The sequence below is a fragment of the Lipotes vexillifer genome, unplaced genomic scaffold (genome assembly GCF_000442215.2).
Source record: "Lipotes vexillifer unplaced genomic scaffold, Lipotes_vexillifer_v1.1 scaffold777, whole genome shotgun sequence".
Classification (NCBI taxonomy): Eukaryota; Metazoa; Chordata; class Mammalia; order Artiodactyla; family Lipotidae; genus Lipotes; species Lipotes vexillifer.
Window position 1 is genome coordinate 1,957,684 of NW_006784423.1, and position 17,930 is coordinate 1,975,613.

The following is a 17,930-nucleotide window of genomic DNA, read 5'->3' on the forward strand; positions in this document are numbered from 1 at the left end:
AGAGTGTCGGGGTAGCAAAGCTGGTTCGTGCGTTGATCCTTCTGTCCATAGAAAAACAAACTGGTGCAGCGTGTTCTCTGGCTTCCCTTCTGGTGTGAGAGCCCCTGCCTTTGGACAGAGGATCTCTGATTTATAGGCTGCTGCATCCGTGTAAGACACCCAGGGCCCCACTGGTACCTGGAGCCTGGGTCAGGGGAGCTGGCAGTTCCGCACAGAGATGTTGGGAGCATCTCATGGTGAGGCTTGTGCGTCTTGGCCTGACCCGGCCTCATCCGGGGCTGTGCAGCTGTGTGTTCACATGGGTTTGGATCCAAACACAGTAAGAACAGTTCCACCCACTGTGGAAGCAGCAGTGTATCTGGAAGGGGGAAGAGGCCAGAGGCGGAGGAGAAAGAATGCAGCTCAGGATCTGTTGCATTAGAAATTGTACCAGCATCGGATGCCAAGCCCCATTACATCTGGGGTTTGCTATGCAAAGTGGGTTGTTCACATAAAACATTCCTCGTTTCCACTCTGGATGTGGCCTACGTGTTTGTGCTCTGGGATATTTGTGTTCACCCGCCGCCCATCCACGTGTCCGTTCATTCATTCCCCGGGTGTTTATGAAGCGCCTGACCCGTGTTTGTCACCTGGTGTGGCCGCAGTGATCCTAGGGTCCACCTTTGCGGGGCTTACGGCTGGGGGCTGGGAGGTGCACAGGCAGTCAGCGTCCTGTGGTGTCATGAAAACACTGCATTTTCCAGCACATTCTTCAAAAGAGCGAGCCCACATGCAACAGACCAATTTCCTTAATTCTCTCTAAAAAGTTCTGGGTGTTGGTAAGCCATGGCGTTTCCCACCGGGGACCCGGGTGGCATTTAAAGCTGGGCATGGCTTCTACGGTGCTGACTCACCGAGGCTGCTTCCTGCTTGTGGGAAGGCTTTGGGAATGTTCACAGATTTCTCTGGAGGAATCGAGGACGTTGGGGCAGTCCCCTGGAGCAGCGTGGATAGAGAAAGACGTGTGGGTTTCGAGGGGCAGGGGGCAAATGGCATCTTTGGGGTCAGATTAAAGTACGTGGTTGAGAAAAGGGAGCATTGAAGAGGGTGCTCCATGGACACTCGTGCGGCCCAAAGGGCCTCCTGTTCAGGAAACACCTGAAACTCTGCCCCTCCCTTGATTCCCAAGAAATGTTTCCATTAAAAAAAAAAATGCACGTGCTTCCTGGGCTCTAAATGCCCTCGTCCCATCTCCCTCCTCCTTCCTTTCTCTCCTTTCCCCACCTCTCCACTTCCTCTCATCCTCCCTTCTTGTTTCTCTTCTCTCTTCCCTCCCCCACAGCAGCGCGCAACTCCAGACACTGACAGTTCTTAAACCTGAGAAGATAAAAATAGCCCACACATACAAGCCTGTGGACCTTGCAGATAGTCATTATTTTCCATGGGGCAGCCCTGCGCATTGCTGCCCACTGCGCTCTGAACCTGTGTCCTTGCCTCGGACTCAGCGCAGGTGGAGAATTGGTTTTAATCGGAGATCAAAGCTCTGCACCCACCCCTCACCCCAGGACTTTCCTCTCCCAGCACTGTGGTCGGTGGCTGAGCCTGTGGCCACACCTGTAAACCTGCCCCCTAAGATCCGGGTGCTTGTTCAGAGCCAAGGGGGATGATATCAGAGGATGACTTAACCCCGGGGGAGGGGTGAGAACTCCCAGACGCTGGGATTTGGGTTTGGTTCATGAATAACAAGTCAGCAGTCACACCTGCGGTCCAGATGTCTCCTCGCTTGCTGCTGCTTCATGCTGTCAGCACCTGTGCACCAGGTGATGGGCAGGAGTGACAGGTAACCCGCGGGGAGGGATACGGCAGTTGAGAGAGGGTAAGCAGATTGTGCACAGTTAGGTTAAAAAAAATCAAGATGGGCTTCCCTGGTGGCGCAGTGGTTGAGAGTCCGCCTGCCGATGCAGGGGACACGGGTTCGTGCCCCGGTCCGGGAAGATTCCACATGCCGCGGAGCAGCTGGGCCCGTGAGCCATGGGCGCTGACCCTGCGCGTCCGGAGCCTGTGCTCTGCAATGGGAGAGGCCACAACAGTGAGAGGCCCGCGTACCGCAAAAAAACAGAAACGAAAACAAAAACAACCCAAGGCGTTCTGTTTGGTTTTTTTAAATTTATTTATTTATTTATTTATTTTTGGCGGCGTTCGGTCTTTGTTGCTGCATGCGGGCTTTCTCTAGTTGCAGCGAGTGGGGGCTACTCTTTCTTGCAGTGCACGGGCTTCTCATTGCGGTGGCTTCTCTTGTGGAGCACGGGCTCTAGGGGTGCGGGCTTCAATAGTTGTGGCGCACAGGCTCAGTAGTTGTGGTGCATGGGCTCTAGTGCACAGGCTCTGTAGTTGTGGCACGTGGGTTCAGTAGTTGTGGCTCATGGGCTCTAGAGCGCAGGCTCAGTAGCTGTGGCGCACGGGCTTAGTTGCTCCACGGCATGTGGGATCTTCCTGGACCAGGACTCGAACCCATGTCCCCTGCATTGGCAGGCAGATTCCTAACCACTGCGCCACCAGGGAAGCCCAACCAGGCATTTTATAAGATTAAAAAGTGGAGTTATAGGAGGCATCTAATGCAAGGCTATAGCTAAGTTTTTGCCATTAAAAAGAGGCTTAAGATGGATCGTATAACTTTAAATACACAATTTTCTATAATGATTTTCATTTGGTAGCTTTTGATTGAAGAATTCGTTTTAAACACCTTGTGGTGGAAGGGACGCTCTTGTCCTCCTCAGTAGCTCGTGGGCTACTGATTCTGACGCTGAGCGGTTTGTGCTTCTTGTAACTTGCCAGAAATGCAGTCAGATTTGTGTCCCTCGGCTCTGCCCCTCATTAGTGATGGTCTCACTTTCCACCCCAACTTGTTGGTTTAAGCACAAGTGCTATCCTAGTCAATAAAACTGGAGTGACTTCTCGGAGGAGATAAGGAACAGGATGGGAGAGAGATCCACCAGCGTCCAAGACAGTTCTGCAGAAACAGGGGCTGTCGGACACTCCGGGCCCGTCCTGGAAGTTGGTTTCAGTGATGGGGGCGTTGTCTCGGGGTCACCTCGGTCCCCTTCAGCCGACGTGGAGCCCTGTGTGTTCTCACAGTTTACTCTGTTAGATGATTTCTGTCCCAGTCCTGCAGAGTTGGAGGAGGTAGAAAGCATATCCCAGGTCTGTAAGCATCACCAGGACCTTACCTGGGACGAAAACAGTTCCCCAGTTTGATGACTCCAGAGCACAGGAATGGTGCTCAGTGGGGTTGGTGCAGGCTATGGTCTGTCGTCTCCTTTCCCCCGCAGGGCCTGTGCTTGTCCAAACCCACATGGAACCACCTTTCCATTTAGATCGGGAGTTTCTTTTTTCTAAATGAGACGGCTGTTTGGGAATACTCATTTTGAATCTTCTGTTTTCATTAATATTCCTGGCCTCCAGTTTTTCCATCCATAAAATGAGGTAGTCATAGATAATCTCCCAAATTGTTTCCAGATTAAAAAATTTTATGATCTATAGCCCTGTCTCCTTTCCTTGTTCTTATTTCAAATCCTCAAGTCATTGTTCTTAAATTTGTGTGACCAGAATAGACAAATAAGGTTCCGCAGGTAAATGGTAGGCTTTATTCGAAAAATCTGTGTGTTGGAGGGACGGCGCTTAACTGCGATGAACTAAACGATGGCCACTTTCAAGGCCAGTAACTGAGGAATTACAGGAAAGCATTGCATCTTCTGCCAGCATAGCCGCTGCAACCTGACGGTGGCCTTAGGACAAAGGATATTTACATGTTGTGTTTCAGAACGAAAATTCAAACGCTCAAGAGCCTCATCTTGTGATGTTATTGCAAGAATGTCCAGACAATGTTTTCTCCAGGAAGAGCAATTCATGTGTCCAGCTGCATGCTTCATACTTTTGGGAAAAAAACTGTCCTATAAACACAGAAGTAACCAAGTAGGGATGCTTGAAAGTTGTCCATTTCTTTGCTTACAGTTGTCAGCATCTTATATACACAAGAGTACAAAATAAATAAACACTATCAAATTCGCTATTATCTCATAAACCAGGCAGCAATATTTCATTTGCATCCTGGGGTATGATTTTGGAATTTCACTCCTAAGTGGGTGGAAATGACTGAAAATGGAATCAAGTTTAATCAGAGTTTGTGAAACGTCGCTCAGAGTTACACAGTCAGCCTGTCTCCATATTTAATAATTTATAAAGCTTTTTCACTTGTAGCAAATCAAATATTGCCACTTGAGAAGATATTTCTAAAGAAGTTGGACCGTGTTTCTAATGGCTCGGAGGCGTTTCTCCACACCTAGCCTTCCCAGGGTAGACCGGCTCTTTCTGGGGTAGTGCTGACATGTTTGTGCAGGAACCACATGGGGAGCGGGGGAGGGTGAAACCTCCCGCCTTCCTCTGCCCCTACCCTGTCCTTTCTGCTCAGACACACACCACACTCATCCTGGAAAAATGCAGCTCGAGGTGTCGCCTGGAGTGGCCGTTGACTGCCGTCACGTCACTGTATTTCTCACCGTGATCATCCCCGTCCTTGGAAGCCAGCCTTTCCCTTTCTCCTGCTCCCTGGATACCTGGGCTGAGGGAGGATAGGCTTGTCATCTGGGAGGAATGAGGCCCCCAGGGCGCCTCCTCTTGGGCAGGGGGTGGGCGTGCTTCCCAGTGAAGCCGGGTCGAGGTGATGCTCCTGTGGCCTCGGGTTTACCAGTTCTGACCCCCCTCCCTTGGCTTCTGTGGTTTCTTCTTATTCAAATTCATGAATCATAAAGGGGAGCTCACGGAAAGTCTTTTTATAGCAATGAGCATATCGTTTTCTATCCCTGCTGTGCTATTTTGGGGGCAGGGAGAATGGGAGGATGTGAGGTTGCGTCCCACGTTTGAAGCAGGCACTCCTTCCAGGGGATGAGGGCTCTGATGCCAGCTCTTTCTTGGGTCCAAAACTGGGATCACGTTTTCTGACACAGTCACCCAGAATTGGGACTTTTAAAGAAGTGGAATGTACTCAGACACAGAACTGCCCCCAGCTAAGTTTTTAAAAGTATCATTGAAAATTACACCCGCTTCAAGGGTGAGTGTCGATTGCTCTCGCAGAGGATGTGGCCACCGATGGGAAAGGTGATGGGAAAGGTGACCCTAACGGAGCAGGACGCGCACTGCCGTGTGCACGGGACATCGGGCACGCTCACCGCACCTGTCCTTTCTCTCCTCCCTGGCAGGTGGCACAAATCTGGTGCCAGGATGACCGAGCGCTTCGACTGCCAGCACTGCGAGGACTCCCTCTTTGGCAGAAAGTACATCCTGCGGGAGGAGCGGCCCTACTGCGTGGCCTGCTTCGAGGCCCTCTTCGCCAGCACGTGCGAGGAGTGCGGGAAGCTGATTGGCTGCGACTGCAAGGTACCCGCCCCTGGGCATCCCCCAGCCCCGTGCTCTCCGCCCTCCCTTGGGCCTCCCAGCCCCCCTGGACACCCACACTGGACTCCCCAGGAACCACGTGCTTCTCAGCACAGTTGTGCTCACGTCCTGGTCATCACCCTGGACGCCCTGGAGGCCCCTCTGCTGGGCTCGGACCCTCCACTGCCCTTTCCCAGCCTCCTCCCCACGGACTCGGTCTCTGCCGGTCCCAGTCCCGCCGCACCTGGTCGGGGCTTTTCCGGGACGTGTGCGCCGAGCATCCCAGGTCCACTTGTGATGGCCCCGTGGTCAGCATCCTTATCTAACCGGCCACCTGCCACCCGACCCCGTGCTCCCCCAAGGGCAGCGCTCTCCCTCCTGGGCTGACTCGTGGGGCAGGTGCGCGCGATCAGTATCGGCACAGTGAGCGTGCGTGTGGGAGAGCCGGCGCCCACCCCCGGCTGGAGGGGCTGAGAGGCCCTGCCTGCACTGGGGCGTCGGGGGAGCTTCTCTTCTTTGTGGGGACGATAAGGATGTGTGGCTGCCAGCTGAGCAGTTAGGGCTGGCTCTGCTGGGGGCGATCCGGAGTGGTCCAGCGCGCGTCTGCCCTGTTTCTGTCGCATCCATCCTTGCCATGACGGTCAGTAAGCAGCCGGCTTACTGGAGCTGGGTGTTCAGTGACAGTCGAGGGATAATTTCCATCTTATGGGGAAGAAGCCTTTGCCCTGAGCAGAGACAAAGGGTGTGGGATGCCCCCACTTGAGCCCAGGCTGCAGCCACGTGTCGTGGCTCCACAGAGGAGTGGCACGTGGAGCGGAAGGGAAACGGGACTTGGCACCCGTGGAAGCCTTAAAATGTCCAGAGCTTTGGCTATGACCACGGGCAAAAGTAGCTGGTCTTGCTTGTCTGAAAGCCACCTGCCCTCCGACCTCCAGCTCTGTGTGATGTGTGTCCGAGCCCCTCTGCGTTCATCTCCAGGCCAAGCACAAGAGCTCAGACACCAAGCTGCCCCATTCCATCCTGGCTCTGCGTCTCACTGGCTGTGTGATCGTGGGCCCATGGCTTGACCCCTCTGTGCCCGTCCGCACGTTTATAAAAGGGAGCTACCGGGCTTCCCTGGTGGCGCAGTGGTCGAGAGTCCGCCTGCCGATGCAGGGGACGCGGGTTCGTGCCCCGGTCCGGGAAGATCCCACAGGCCGCGGAGTGGCTGGGCCCGTGAGCCGTGGCCGCTGAGCCTGCGCGTCCGGAGCCTGTGCTCCGCAACGGGAGAGGCCGCGACAGTGAGAGGCCCGCGTACCGCCAAAAAAAAAAAATAAAAGGGAGCCTGCATCATGGGTTCTCGTGGTGTGTAGCTACCATGCACCCAGGGCTCTAAGGAGCGGCTGATGGTGTGGAACTTCCACCCCCTCTTCTCTTCCGGCTGCTTCCCTGCAGCTTTCTCCCTCCCCCCGCCTCTCGAAGCTTCGCCCTGTCTCTTTATCAGTTTTCACTAGAGAAACATCAATAAAAATGTCCGCTTTGAGGAGAAACTAAGAAGCAGAGAAAACAATTATTATTTTATAAAGGCTTTACCTGGAAAAGACATAAGTAGGTGAGAGGTTCAGATATCATTCTGACAAACAACTCTGGTTTAAAGGAGACGTTTTGGAGATTTAGGGCTCATCATCCTTGCCTGGGAGCTAAAGTAAAAACAAAAGCAAAGTCACGGATCATTTCTTCAGTCTGATTTAGTGGACAGACCCTTGAAACTAGTTATCCTTCAGCAATGCTTTCGGAGCAGATAAACAAGAATTCCCCAAATGGGGCCAAAATCAACAAGACTGCTGCAAAGTCAGGCGTCAGTCATGCTGAACTTTTCAACCCGGATAACGGTTCACTCTCTGTGGAGTTATGCCACATGATTCTGTACATGCGGGAGGGGAAAAGCTGTGAACTTGCAGTTAGACCTTGCCACTTGGGGCTTCTGAATATTTGGAACGGTTTTCTTGGCTTTCAGAAGTAACTATGCACTTGGTTTTGTGGAGGAAGTGATGGCAGGAAAAATGTGCCTGCACTTCGGGAAGAGAAGCCCCAGCCTGGCAGGTGGGGCGCTGGGCAGAGCAGCTAGGCTGGCGGGTCTGGTGGCCGTTCTTCTGTCTGAAAATAGCAGGGGTGCCATAAGCCCCACTTGGGTCTCCCTCTGAAGGACATTTGTGTGTTAACTTAAAGTACCGCAAGCCACTGGGGATTAGGTTGATGTTGTGGGTATTGACCGATGACCTGCTTCCATAGGTAGCTTACCTGTGTTTCAGCATCATTTCTACGCAGACTCTCTTTCTGTCCTTTCTTTCTGTTTAGTTAACTCTGAGGAAATGCTGTGATCTCCAGGGGTAAAAATCATTCATTTTTATGGTCAGTGGAATAGTTGACAACAGGTAATACAAATAAAAATTTATGATCCTCTGACCTTATGCTCTTCCGGAAATTTTTCCTGGACACCTGTGGATACCAGCAAAATTTTTTTTTTTTTTTTTGCATGATTACAGATGTTTTTCAGGGGATAGGTCTACCTAAGTCCCGGGCTTCAAAAAGTCAAGAAACCAAAGAAAAGATAAGCTGGGCCAGTACTCAGAGATGGCTGCTGGTCCCTCCCATCAGCAAATGGGTGCCTTTAGCAAACTGGGCCACGTACCTGGCTCAGACTTTGGGTTTTCCGTGTCTCTGCGAGCAATGCCATAAAGTCAGACGGGCCTCCAAACCCACCCACCCGCATGCCTGGAGGGGGCTGCGAAGAGGAAGACGTGGTAACAGTCAAAGGACCTTCTGCAGGTGTAAAACCAGCACTGGGGGCTTCCCTAGTGGTGGTGCAGTGGTTAAGAATTTGCCTGCCAACGCAGGGGACAGGGGTTCAAGCCCTGGTCCGGGAAGATCCCACATGCCGCGGAGCAGCTAAGCCCGTGCGCCGCAACTACCGAGCCTGCGCTCTAGAGCCCGCGAGCCACAACTACTGAGCCCGCGTGCCACAACTACTGAAGCCCACATGCCTAGAGCCCGTGCTCTGCAACAAGAGAAGCCACAGCAATGAGGAGCCCACATATCGCAACCAAGAGCAGCCCCCGCTCGCTGCAACTAGAGAAAGCCTGTGTGCAGCGATGAAGACCCAATGCAGCCAAAAATTAAAAATAAATTAATAGTAAAAATAAATTAAAAAATAAGTAAACAGGTCCCCTTGAGGGCACACCTGGGACAGGGCTGCACAGCGTCGTTCTTCAAGGATTTGAAAGAATGTGCAGTTGGGGACATGGTAGCCTGACAGTCTCAAAGTGCAGAACACCTTTTCAAAGTGCTGAGTATGAATGACTCGGCAGATCCACTGATGAGGTGAAATCCCGTGGATTTGAGGACTGGCTGGTTTGGGAATCAGCAGCTGAGCTTCTCCCAGCCCAGGAGGGATAAACAGGGTGTAAAGGAGGATGAGGGATCCCCCTGCCTGGAGCTGCCCTCATTAACTGGTGGGCGAGGGGGTGCCTCCAGGCCACCGACTCCCCCTGCGGCTCAGCTGAGGTCTCAGCAAGGGCACATTCGGAGCAAAGCCACAAGCGCTTCCCATATTAGGAATATTTCTGAAATGGAAAAATATAAATTCTGAAAGGAAGTGTTTGGGTCTTATCTTACCTTGTTTATCAGACATTTTACTGCAATTTGTGACATTCTGCGTGCATGAGATTAGCATTGGTCTTTTTTCTGCGACGTGTCAAAGATTTTTTTTTCTTTTTTTTGTTTCTCCCCTTCATGCTCTCTCTCTACAGAACCTTAAAACCAGGGTATTTCTAGAACATTTCCAAGTTCTTGAAAGTCAGTCAGTGCGTCCATATGTCTTAGCCTTGAATCTCCAGCATGTAAATGGTATCTTTGGGGACCATGTGGCATACTCGACACATAACAGAATTAAGTGAGACGAGACTAGCTCGGTACTAAAAACCAAAACTAAAACTCTGTTTGGAGCCGTGAACACCAGAGGTGGAAAGAGCCGCTAGGAACCCAGTTTTACAGACGAGCATTCAGAGCAGCCGTGCATTTTGGTTCAAGCACCGGGTCGAATCAACCTAACCTAACCTGGAGCCTTGGCCTTTCTGTGCCATTTTCCGGTCCATCCCCACGAGCCCCGAGCCCCCAGAGCCAGTGGCATTTCCCACTTCCGCGCCCACAGGGCACGGACTCTGCAGAAATGAGTTCAGGAGGAGGTGGTGACGTGAATTATCCACTTGACTCAGACTCCCTTTTCAGGACCCCACAAGAGAAAGAGAATTACGGGAAACCCGAGAGCACAGCAGCAGATGAGGGCTTCCATGTGCGGTCCTGAACGAGCTGCATGACGTGGGCTTTTCCGGGGGTGCCCGCGGGGGTGGCACGAGGGGCACAGGGTCCTGCAGGGCCGGCATCACTCATGGCCACACAGGCGTCACCGAGTGGCTGGTGCCCACGCGGAGCCTCACAGCCGAGGGGGCAGAGGGGCGGGCCTCCCGAGGTCAGGCACAGGCACGGGGTGAAAGAGGACACTGGGGCAGAGGGTGAGGCTGGGCGAGCACGCTGAGACCTGCTTGCAGAGATGCTCCCGGGCTGCAGGTCAGCAGGAGGGATGCAAGAAACGGGGTTCACGGTGTCTTAGCACTGTTACGCTAAACTTGCTCACCTATCAGATGGGAATAAACCTTATTCCGTGGGGTTATTGTGCGGCTGAAATCAAGTAAGAGGGGACTAAGAATTTTAGAATCAGAAGGGCTGCGGAGGCTGAAAGCACTGTACAGAGCAGTGACTGAGCCAGGAGCTCGGAGCTTAGGTGAGGGCGTCTGTTCCATCCCCGTCTTCACGAGTAAATGTGATCTCAGCGAGTGACGCTTCGGGGCACCTGCTGTCACCACGAGCTGGCATCTAAGACTGACATTAATTGAGCCGTGTCAATGTGCCAGGACCGTTGTCAGGGCTTCACCGTCATCCCTGTTTCCCTGGGCGGATCTGAGGCTGGGAGAGGTCAGGTGACTCACCCCCAGCCCCACGGCAGGTACATACGTGGCAGAGCCAGGGTTTGAGTCTGGAGCCCTCCGCTTAAGCACTGGGATGAAATACATCAGGCATTTTAGACACTGTGCTTCTGGGTCCCCGAGGGCACTGGTGGCACAGCAGGTGTGCAGGGCGGTGACCGGAGGGCAGTCACCACTGGCTGCAGCTGGAACAGGGGTGGACCGGTTCCAGTTCCCCATGGCCCCGCCCCCGACAGTGATGCTAGCTTGTTCAGAGACTGTGACTCACTGAGGTTTCTGAGAGCAGGAGTGTGGGCTGGTATTTATCTCGAGGAAAAACACTTCATCAGAAGGTTTGAGAATTATCAAATGCCCCTGAATGAACATTTTAGGGCTCTGGAGTGTTAATGCAGAAACACTTGTGTGTGTGTGTGTGTGTGTGTGTGTGTGTGTGTGCGCGTGCACGTGTGTGCGTGTGCGTGCGCGTCTGAGAGGGGCAGACAAGGGAGCAGCTGTGTGAGGGTCACAATTCTCCAGGGAAGGGACGGCTGGTGACTCAGCTGAGACAGCATCTGGGAAGGACAGAGACTAGCTCCCTGGGGCGGGATGGGGGTGGGACCAGCAAGGGGGGATGTTTCCACGTGGCTGCTGTTACCAGCCTGGAGGGCTAGGCAGAAGCCAGGGCGTGAGCAGTCCTTTCTTTGAATGCAGGACGCGGGACGCGGGATGCAGGACAGCAAGTGACCAAGTGACCAGCATCCTCAGGAGCATGGAGGCTAGGAGCTGGGCCTCCAGAAGGTCTAGAAGTCCTGCCTGGGTGCCTATGGTCTCATCAGGACAGGGTGGTGGTACCCAGATTTCTAGGGAACTTTCTAGTGTCAGATGTCTGTCAACAAATCAGCTCTTGTCAACCTAGCTGATGTGTTTTCATGCCGGAAATGTTAACCGTAGGCAAGTGGATTTCTGCAGTGCTTTTGACCCACAAGATTGTTTTAAATGGTCTTTCCCATGACCGTCCAGTCCCCTAACCATGCGCAGCTCCGTCCTCCTATGGGACTCGCTAACCAGGGCAACTGGTGACAGCTGGTGGCTTCGCTCTCACGATGTCGTCCGTGGAGGGTCCCCCTGGGCTGTGTTGAAGGTCAGGCCCCAAAGGCAGATGTCCTCGGACTTGGCTTCCTTTCTTCCCTGTTCACTCCCAGCCTCACTGTCCCCTGCCCCGCCCTCCTGGCTCTCAGCTCAGCGGGGTGGGGCTCACGGAGGGGACCCACTGAACTTCTGGAAGGGTGCTTTCCACATGCCACGTGATAATCAAAACTTATTTTTTAATTGTGGTAAAATACACATAACATAAAATGTGCCATCTTAACTGTTCGGAAGTGTACAGTTCAGTGGTGCTAAGTACCTACACTCTGTCGTGCGACCATTTCCTCTTGTAAAACTGAAGCTCTGTCCCCACTCACACCAGCACTGCCCCAGTCCCGGGTTCCCACCTTGCTCCTTCCTGTCTCTGAACTTACCTCCTCCGGGACCTCATGTAAGTGGAATGATTCAGTATTTGTCTTTTTCTGACTGACTTATTTCACTTAGCATGTTCTCAGAGTTCATCCATGTTGTAGTGTGTGTCAGAATTTGTTTCCCTCGTGAGGCTGAATAATAGTCCACGTTTATCCGTCATCTGTGGACGGACGCTGGGGTGACTTCCCCCTTTGGCTGCTGTGAATGTGGGTCTGCAGATTCCTTCTTTTGGTTCTTTGGGGCATACACCCAGAATTGGAACTGCTGGATCATATGGTAATTCTCTTTTTAATTTTTTGAGGAACTACCATACTGTTTTCCATACAAAAAAAACCTGTTAAATGCATTTATTCTATAATCAGTGTTATAACAGTGATCCCATGATCAAAAACGCCTACTCTTCTTAAATTAGGCTGATTATTGTTCTTAGTGGACAGGGCATTATTTATTTAATTATTTAAATGTTTTGGCCACGACGCTTGTATCATGTGGGATATTAGTTCCCTGAGCAGGAATCGAACCCGTGCCCCCTGCAGGGAAGCACAGAGTCTTAACCACTGGACCACCAGGGAATTCCCAGCGGATGGGACTCTAAATGGTTTGTTCGACTTTCAAAGTCTCAACAAAGACAGGGCCGAATTGCATTCATTCATTTGGCCTCCTTCGTCTAGCCGGGCGGGAACTCTCCCAGCCGGCTACCTGGAGCCGCGACACAGCTCCGCCCGGCGCCCCTCTATCTTGCCCTCCTGGTCTGTGCCCTTTCTCTGCCCAGCTCACGTCTTCGACGCTCAGCTGATGGCACCTACTGGATCTCTCCTGACCTGCTTTCCACCAGGTTGACCCAGGGCCCCATCCTCAGGCTCCGTCTCTGAGCTTCCCAGCAGCCCGGCCTCCCTCGCGCGGGGATCACAGCCATCATCCAGCACAGTTGGGTTTGCCCAGCGTCCTCGCGGCCAGAGGACTCCCGGGGTCTGTGTGTCCAGGAGAAGCGCTGATGAGTTTCATGTGCCGTTTCTCTTCCTTACAGTCCCCAAGGGAAAGTCATTCGTTTTTCAGACGCATCTCTCGCACACACCCCTGTCTAAACAGTGGCCCTAAGAACAGCAAGAGAAGCATCCTACCTAACTCATTCCAGCCCCTCGTTGCCCATTTGCCCCCCTCGCTGTGGGTCCAGCAGAGCCCACGCCCCCGGCCCCTCTCACGTCTCACGTCTCGTGTGCTCTGGGCCTGCAGGACTTGTCCTACAAGGACCGGCACTGGCACGAGGCCTGTTTCCACTGCTCGCGGTGCAGGGGGTCCCTTGTGGACAAGCCATTCGCTGCCAAGGAGGACCAGCTGCTCTGCACCGACTGCTACTCGCAGGAGTACTCGTCCCGCTGCCAGGAGTGCAAGAAGAGCATCATGCCAGGTGGGCACCAAGCTGCTGAGAGAGTGTGCGCGTGCGTGTGAATGTGCGTGTGCGTGCTTCCCCCGCCCCCTCTGCCCCCTTTGCCTCCCGCCCGCCCCCACAGAGCTTGCACGCGCGGGCGCGTGTGAGTGCGTGCGCGCGCGGGCGTGAGTGTGCATGTGTGCGCGCTTCCCCCGCCCTCTCCGCGCCCTCTGCGCACCCGCAGAATTCCTGCCCTGTCGGTTACTGCCGCAGATGGGTGCTGGGCCGGGAGCTGGGCGCTGTGCCCTCATGCAGTTTATGTTCCCGGCAGGCTCGGCGGCAGCTGGGTCCAGTTCCAAGGCCAGTGATGGGTGACCTGTCTGTTGTTGGGGGCGGATGGGACTGTGTCGCTTGCTCTTTGGGGGGACTTTGGTTTCTTTGTTTCATGGGAGAGAGGAATCTTTCATTTTAAAGAACAGAGTGGACAAAAATACTTAGTGGAATTTTTCAATACAGAATTTAAAAAACGAATCTTGTTAGACACACACACAGAGCGGGCGAGAAGAGCCTAAGATTTGGACCTTGGATGGTTCATCGGCTACTTAGGGTCAGTGATGTCCTCTGTGTGACCAGTAAGGGGTGGCTGGACGGTATAGCCTTGCCATGTTTAGCAAATAAAATACAGGACTCCCAGACAAATCGGAATTTCAGCTAATCCCACCTGGGACCTCGTTAATCTGGCATCCCTACAGGAGAGCCACCTAAAACCAGGAGAGGACTCTGTCCATTGACCGTCTTTGGGGATGTGGCCCCCTAATCAGGCTCAGGCTGGGGGAGTGGGAGTCAGGGGCACAGGCCGGGACCCCCAGCTCTTAGGAAGCTCGATACAGTTGCGCAGGGAGCCCTCAAATTGCCCTGGAAGGTATCTGTTCTCAGGACAGCGTCTTTGGTAGATACACTTCCTTTAGTCCTGCGAAGGTTTAGAATTAAGGGCACACATATAAAGAGAATCCAACTCAGAGCAATAATAGTGTTAAATAATCTGGTAACATGTGGGTGAAGTTTAGAAAAACTTTGGTCTTAAGAGTAAATTAACCTTATGATTCTGACTGAAAGTGTGCAATCAAGTAAGTGATTTAGGCTTGTGGTTTTACACTGGAATTTTCTTAATTTGTAAATGGTTTTGATGCTTAAGATATTTTAGGATTCATCATATTTATAAGTTTAGTTCATTTCAACAACAATTACTTAAGAACTTAAGGGACTTCCCTGGCGGTCCAGTGGTAAAGAATCCGCCCTCCAATGCAGCAGACGAGGGTTTGATCCCTGGTTAAGGAACTAAGATCCCACATGCCCCGGGGCAACTACTGAGCCTGAGCGCTGCAACTACTGAGCCTGAGCGCCTCAAGAGAGCTCGAGTGCCGCAGACTACAGAGCCCACGCGCCCTGGAGCCGTGTGCCACAGCTAGAGAGAAGCCCGAGCGCACCAACAAAAGATCCTGAGTGCCGCAACTAAGACCCAACGCGGCCAAAAAATTAAATAAGTAAAAGAAAAGAAAAATAGGGGTTACTTTAAAAAAAAAAAAGAAAAGAGGAAGAACTTGAGGTCCGGTTTGCTAGTTGAGGTTCTTAAAAGGCATGTCAAATACATTAAATTTTCAAGTGTCCTTTTAAAGGAGTTCAGTTCACTGCATTGGTGAATGGAACTGAACACAAAGAAATGCACCTTAAAAGTAATTTTTTTAATTCTCTGTATTCATGAATGAAGGATAAAGATGTGCAGGATGAACTTCAATTGAGGGTTTTGAATTTTCAACTTTAATAGAATGAATGTCAATTTGTAGAAACCAGGGTACCCTGCTGAGTCCTCTTAGCCCACACAGCGGCTGGGGTCACCCTGACATGTGAAGAGAATCAAGGCTACCGGGATAATTTAGAGTCAGACTCCTGACTCCGTGGGGAGACTGACCGGTGAGGATGCCCAGCTGCCTGGACCTGAGCTGTGGGCCACATGTTTGGGGAAAGGCACAGCTTCCCAGGGTAACAGCCTGGAAATTCCAGATTGGGAAGAAAGATTTTTTTTTTTAAATTTATTGATTGATTGATTTTTGGCTGCGTTGCTGCGCGCGGTCTTTCTCTAGTTGCGGCGAGCAGGGGCTACTCTTTGTTGCAGTGCACGGGCTTCTCATTGCGGTGGCTTCTCTTGCTGTGGAGCACAGGCTCTAGGCGCATGGGCTTCAGTAGTTGTGGCACGTGGGCTCTAGAGCACAGGCTCAGTTGTTGTGGCACATGGGCTTAGTTGCTCCATGGCATGTGGGATCTTTCCGGACCAAGGCTCGAACCCGTGTCCCCTGCATTGGCAGGCAGATTCTTAACCACTGCGCCACCAGGGAAGCCCCGGGAAGAAAGACATTAACTGCTGCTTTGACAAAGACAAATATATGTCTGTCTTAGAGTAGAAGGTGAATTTTTCTTGATTCTGGCAGGCTGATCTCAAGACGACACCCTCCTCCTCCCCAGGGACGTGCATCTCACCGTCTCTGCTGTAGGGGGTTTTAGGTAGAAACGGTGGAGAAGCCTGGCTGGTACCTCCTGTGAAAGAGGCACAAGCCCAGAGAAGGGCAGCCAGGAAAGGGAGCCTTGGGGCCGTCACCTTTGAGCAGTCTCGAAGGTCAAGCTGATTTTAACAGATGGAGAAGTCAGGAGAGTAAACGGACCGAGCACCAGGGGCAGGGTGTCTGGAAAAGGCCTGGTGTGTGAAAAATAAAAATAAAAAAAATGCAAGCACTAGATACTTTTTTTAAAAAACCAAGAAAGAAAGAAAGAAACCAAAAAAAACAAACCTAGACCTGAGCACTAGCTTCCTTCCTTGGTTTGATTTTAGAAAGTGCTACAACCAAAGCAAGGTGAAAGCAGTGCAGACTGTCAGTGTGGCTTCTGCAGCGAAATCAGATAGAAGACAAGAGGCCCCCGCTCAGTGCAAAGCTCGCCCCCCTGCCCACACCTGCAAGTCACCAACCACGGTGCATGGCTCCGTCCCCACCCAGGGAGGCTGAGCCCCAACTAGCAGGTGCACCACGGCCTCCGGGCCAGGGTCACGCTGTCACCAGGCCTTCATCGGGTGCCTCGCTTGCTCCTTTGAATCAGAAAAAGACACCCCTTCCACCAGGCGGTGGACTCTGTCGGAGGCGCGTCCTCATCCGCAGCCCATGAGAAGGAGCTTTGCCGCCCTCTGCTGGCGATGCTGCACAAGGACCACACGGTCTGCACCCAACCCCCTGGGGCTGCGGGGTGCCAGCGGGCGCCCTCCCACGGACCTGGGGCGGGACAGGACCCCGAGCTCTGGGGTGGACAGAAGACTGTCCTTCAGAACATGCACAAGGCACGCGTGGACTGGCCTTTAGTGAGAATCACGATTGTCCTCCTTTCTCCCCGACCCCTGACAGGCACCCGAAAGATGGAATACAAGGGTAGCAGCTGGCACGAGACCTGCTTCATCTGCCATCGCTGCCAGCAGCCCATCGGAACCAAGAGCTTCATCCCGAAGGACAGCCAGAACTTCTGCGTGCCCTGCTATGAAAGGCAGTATGCCTTGCAGTGCGTTCAGTGCAAAAAGGTACCTCGTATTCCCCCTGGCCCTTGCACACCTGTTGTCCTTTCCAAAAGAGCGGCCACCTATCCCTAAGGTGTCTTTGTTCATCGCCCTCCTTGAATAAACAAGAAACGGCCCTAGACCTAGTGGGGGGGCGGGGAGGGGAAAAGGGAACTGGAAAGGCCTGTCCCTGGGGTGGGGACAGATCCCTCGTCACTATCCAGGGCTGCGTCAGGTTAAAGGAAGGAAAGCATCCTAAGACCACAGATAGGGTGGGAAGGCAGGCTCTGGGCGCATTTTTTCCACCCAGGAAGCCAGCCCCACGGTGTCTGTTAAGCCTCTTCCTTCCCCCTGAGTAGCTGAGGAGGCTGTTGGAGCAGGTGCACCTGGTGGTAGAGATGCTACAGGGATCTGCCCGCAGGTGGGGCTGAGGAGGGGCTGCGTGACATCAGACCCCGGCCCCTGAGCTGCGGTCTCCCTGCTTCGCCCTCCTGCCGGCCAGGAGGCAGTGCTGTCCTGGCAGACACCCCGGTACCCACGTCACGAACGGGGATCCGGGGTCTGCAGCGGGGGCCTGGCAGCTTGGGGAAGGGGCGGCGGGGTGACCTTGCCGTCCGGAGGACAGCATCTCTGGGACCCAGACGCCGGTGCGGGGTGTCCTGGGCGAGGGCCGGGACAAGGGCGCCAGGCACAAGCCCCTGCGGGAGCTGACGCCCTTCTGCCCGCAGCCCATCACCAGCGGGGGCGTCACGTACCGGGAGCAGCCCTGGCACCACGAGTGCTTCGTGTGCACCGCCTGCAAGAAGCCTCTGTCGGGCCAGCGCTTCACGTCCCGGGACGAGTTCGCCTACTGCCTGGGCTGCTTCTGCGACCTGTACGCCAAGAAGTGCGCCGGCTGCGCCAGCCCCATCAGCGGTGAGTGTCCGGTCCCCGGCCTGCACCACCCCCTGCCCCTCGGCTGCCAGGCTTTGGCTTGTGGGTCTGTTCACGTGTGCAGACTGTGGGCCGCCGCGCTCCCCTCCCCCGCACGCTGGGCGCGCCT

The 17,930-nt window shown here is 53.5% G+C and overlaps 1 protein-coding gene across 2 annotated transcripts in view; it reads left to right on the top strand.

Annotated features, from left to right (window-relative positions):
- The window catches only part of FHL2 (four and a half LIM domains 2), a 53,298-nt gene that overhangs the window by 33,408 nt on the left and 1,960 nt on the right, over nt 1–17,930 (top strand). The window contains exons 2-5 of one of the 2 annotated variants that reach the window (XM_007456825.1): nt 5,238–5,412; nt 13,161–13,335; nt 16,743–16,912; nt 17,617–17,803. In XM_007456825.1, coding sequence (XP_007456887.1) covers nt 5,238–5,412; nt 13,161–13,335; nt 16,743–16,912; nt 17,617–17,803 — 707 coding nt within the window. Of the gene's footprint in view, nt 1–5,235; nt 5,413–13,160; nt 13,336–16,742; nt 16,913–17,616; nt 17,804–17,930 lie in introns of those variants that run through there. The other variant, XM_007456826.1, reaches the window with a different exon arrangement.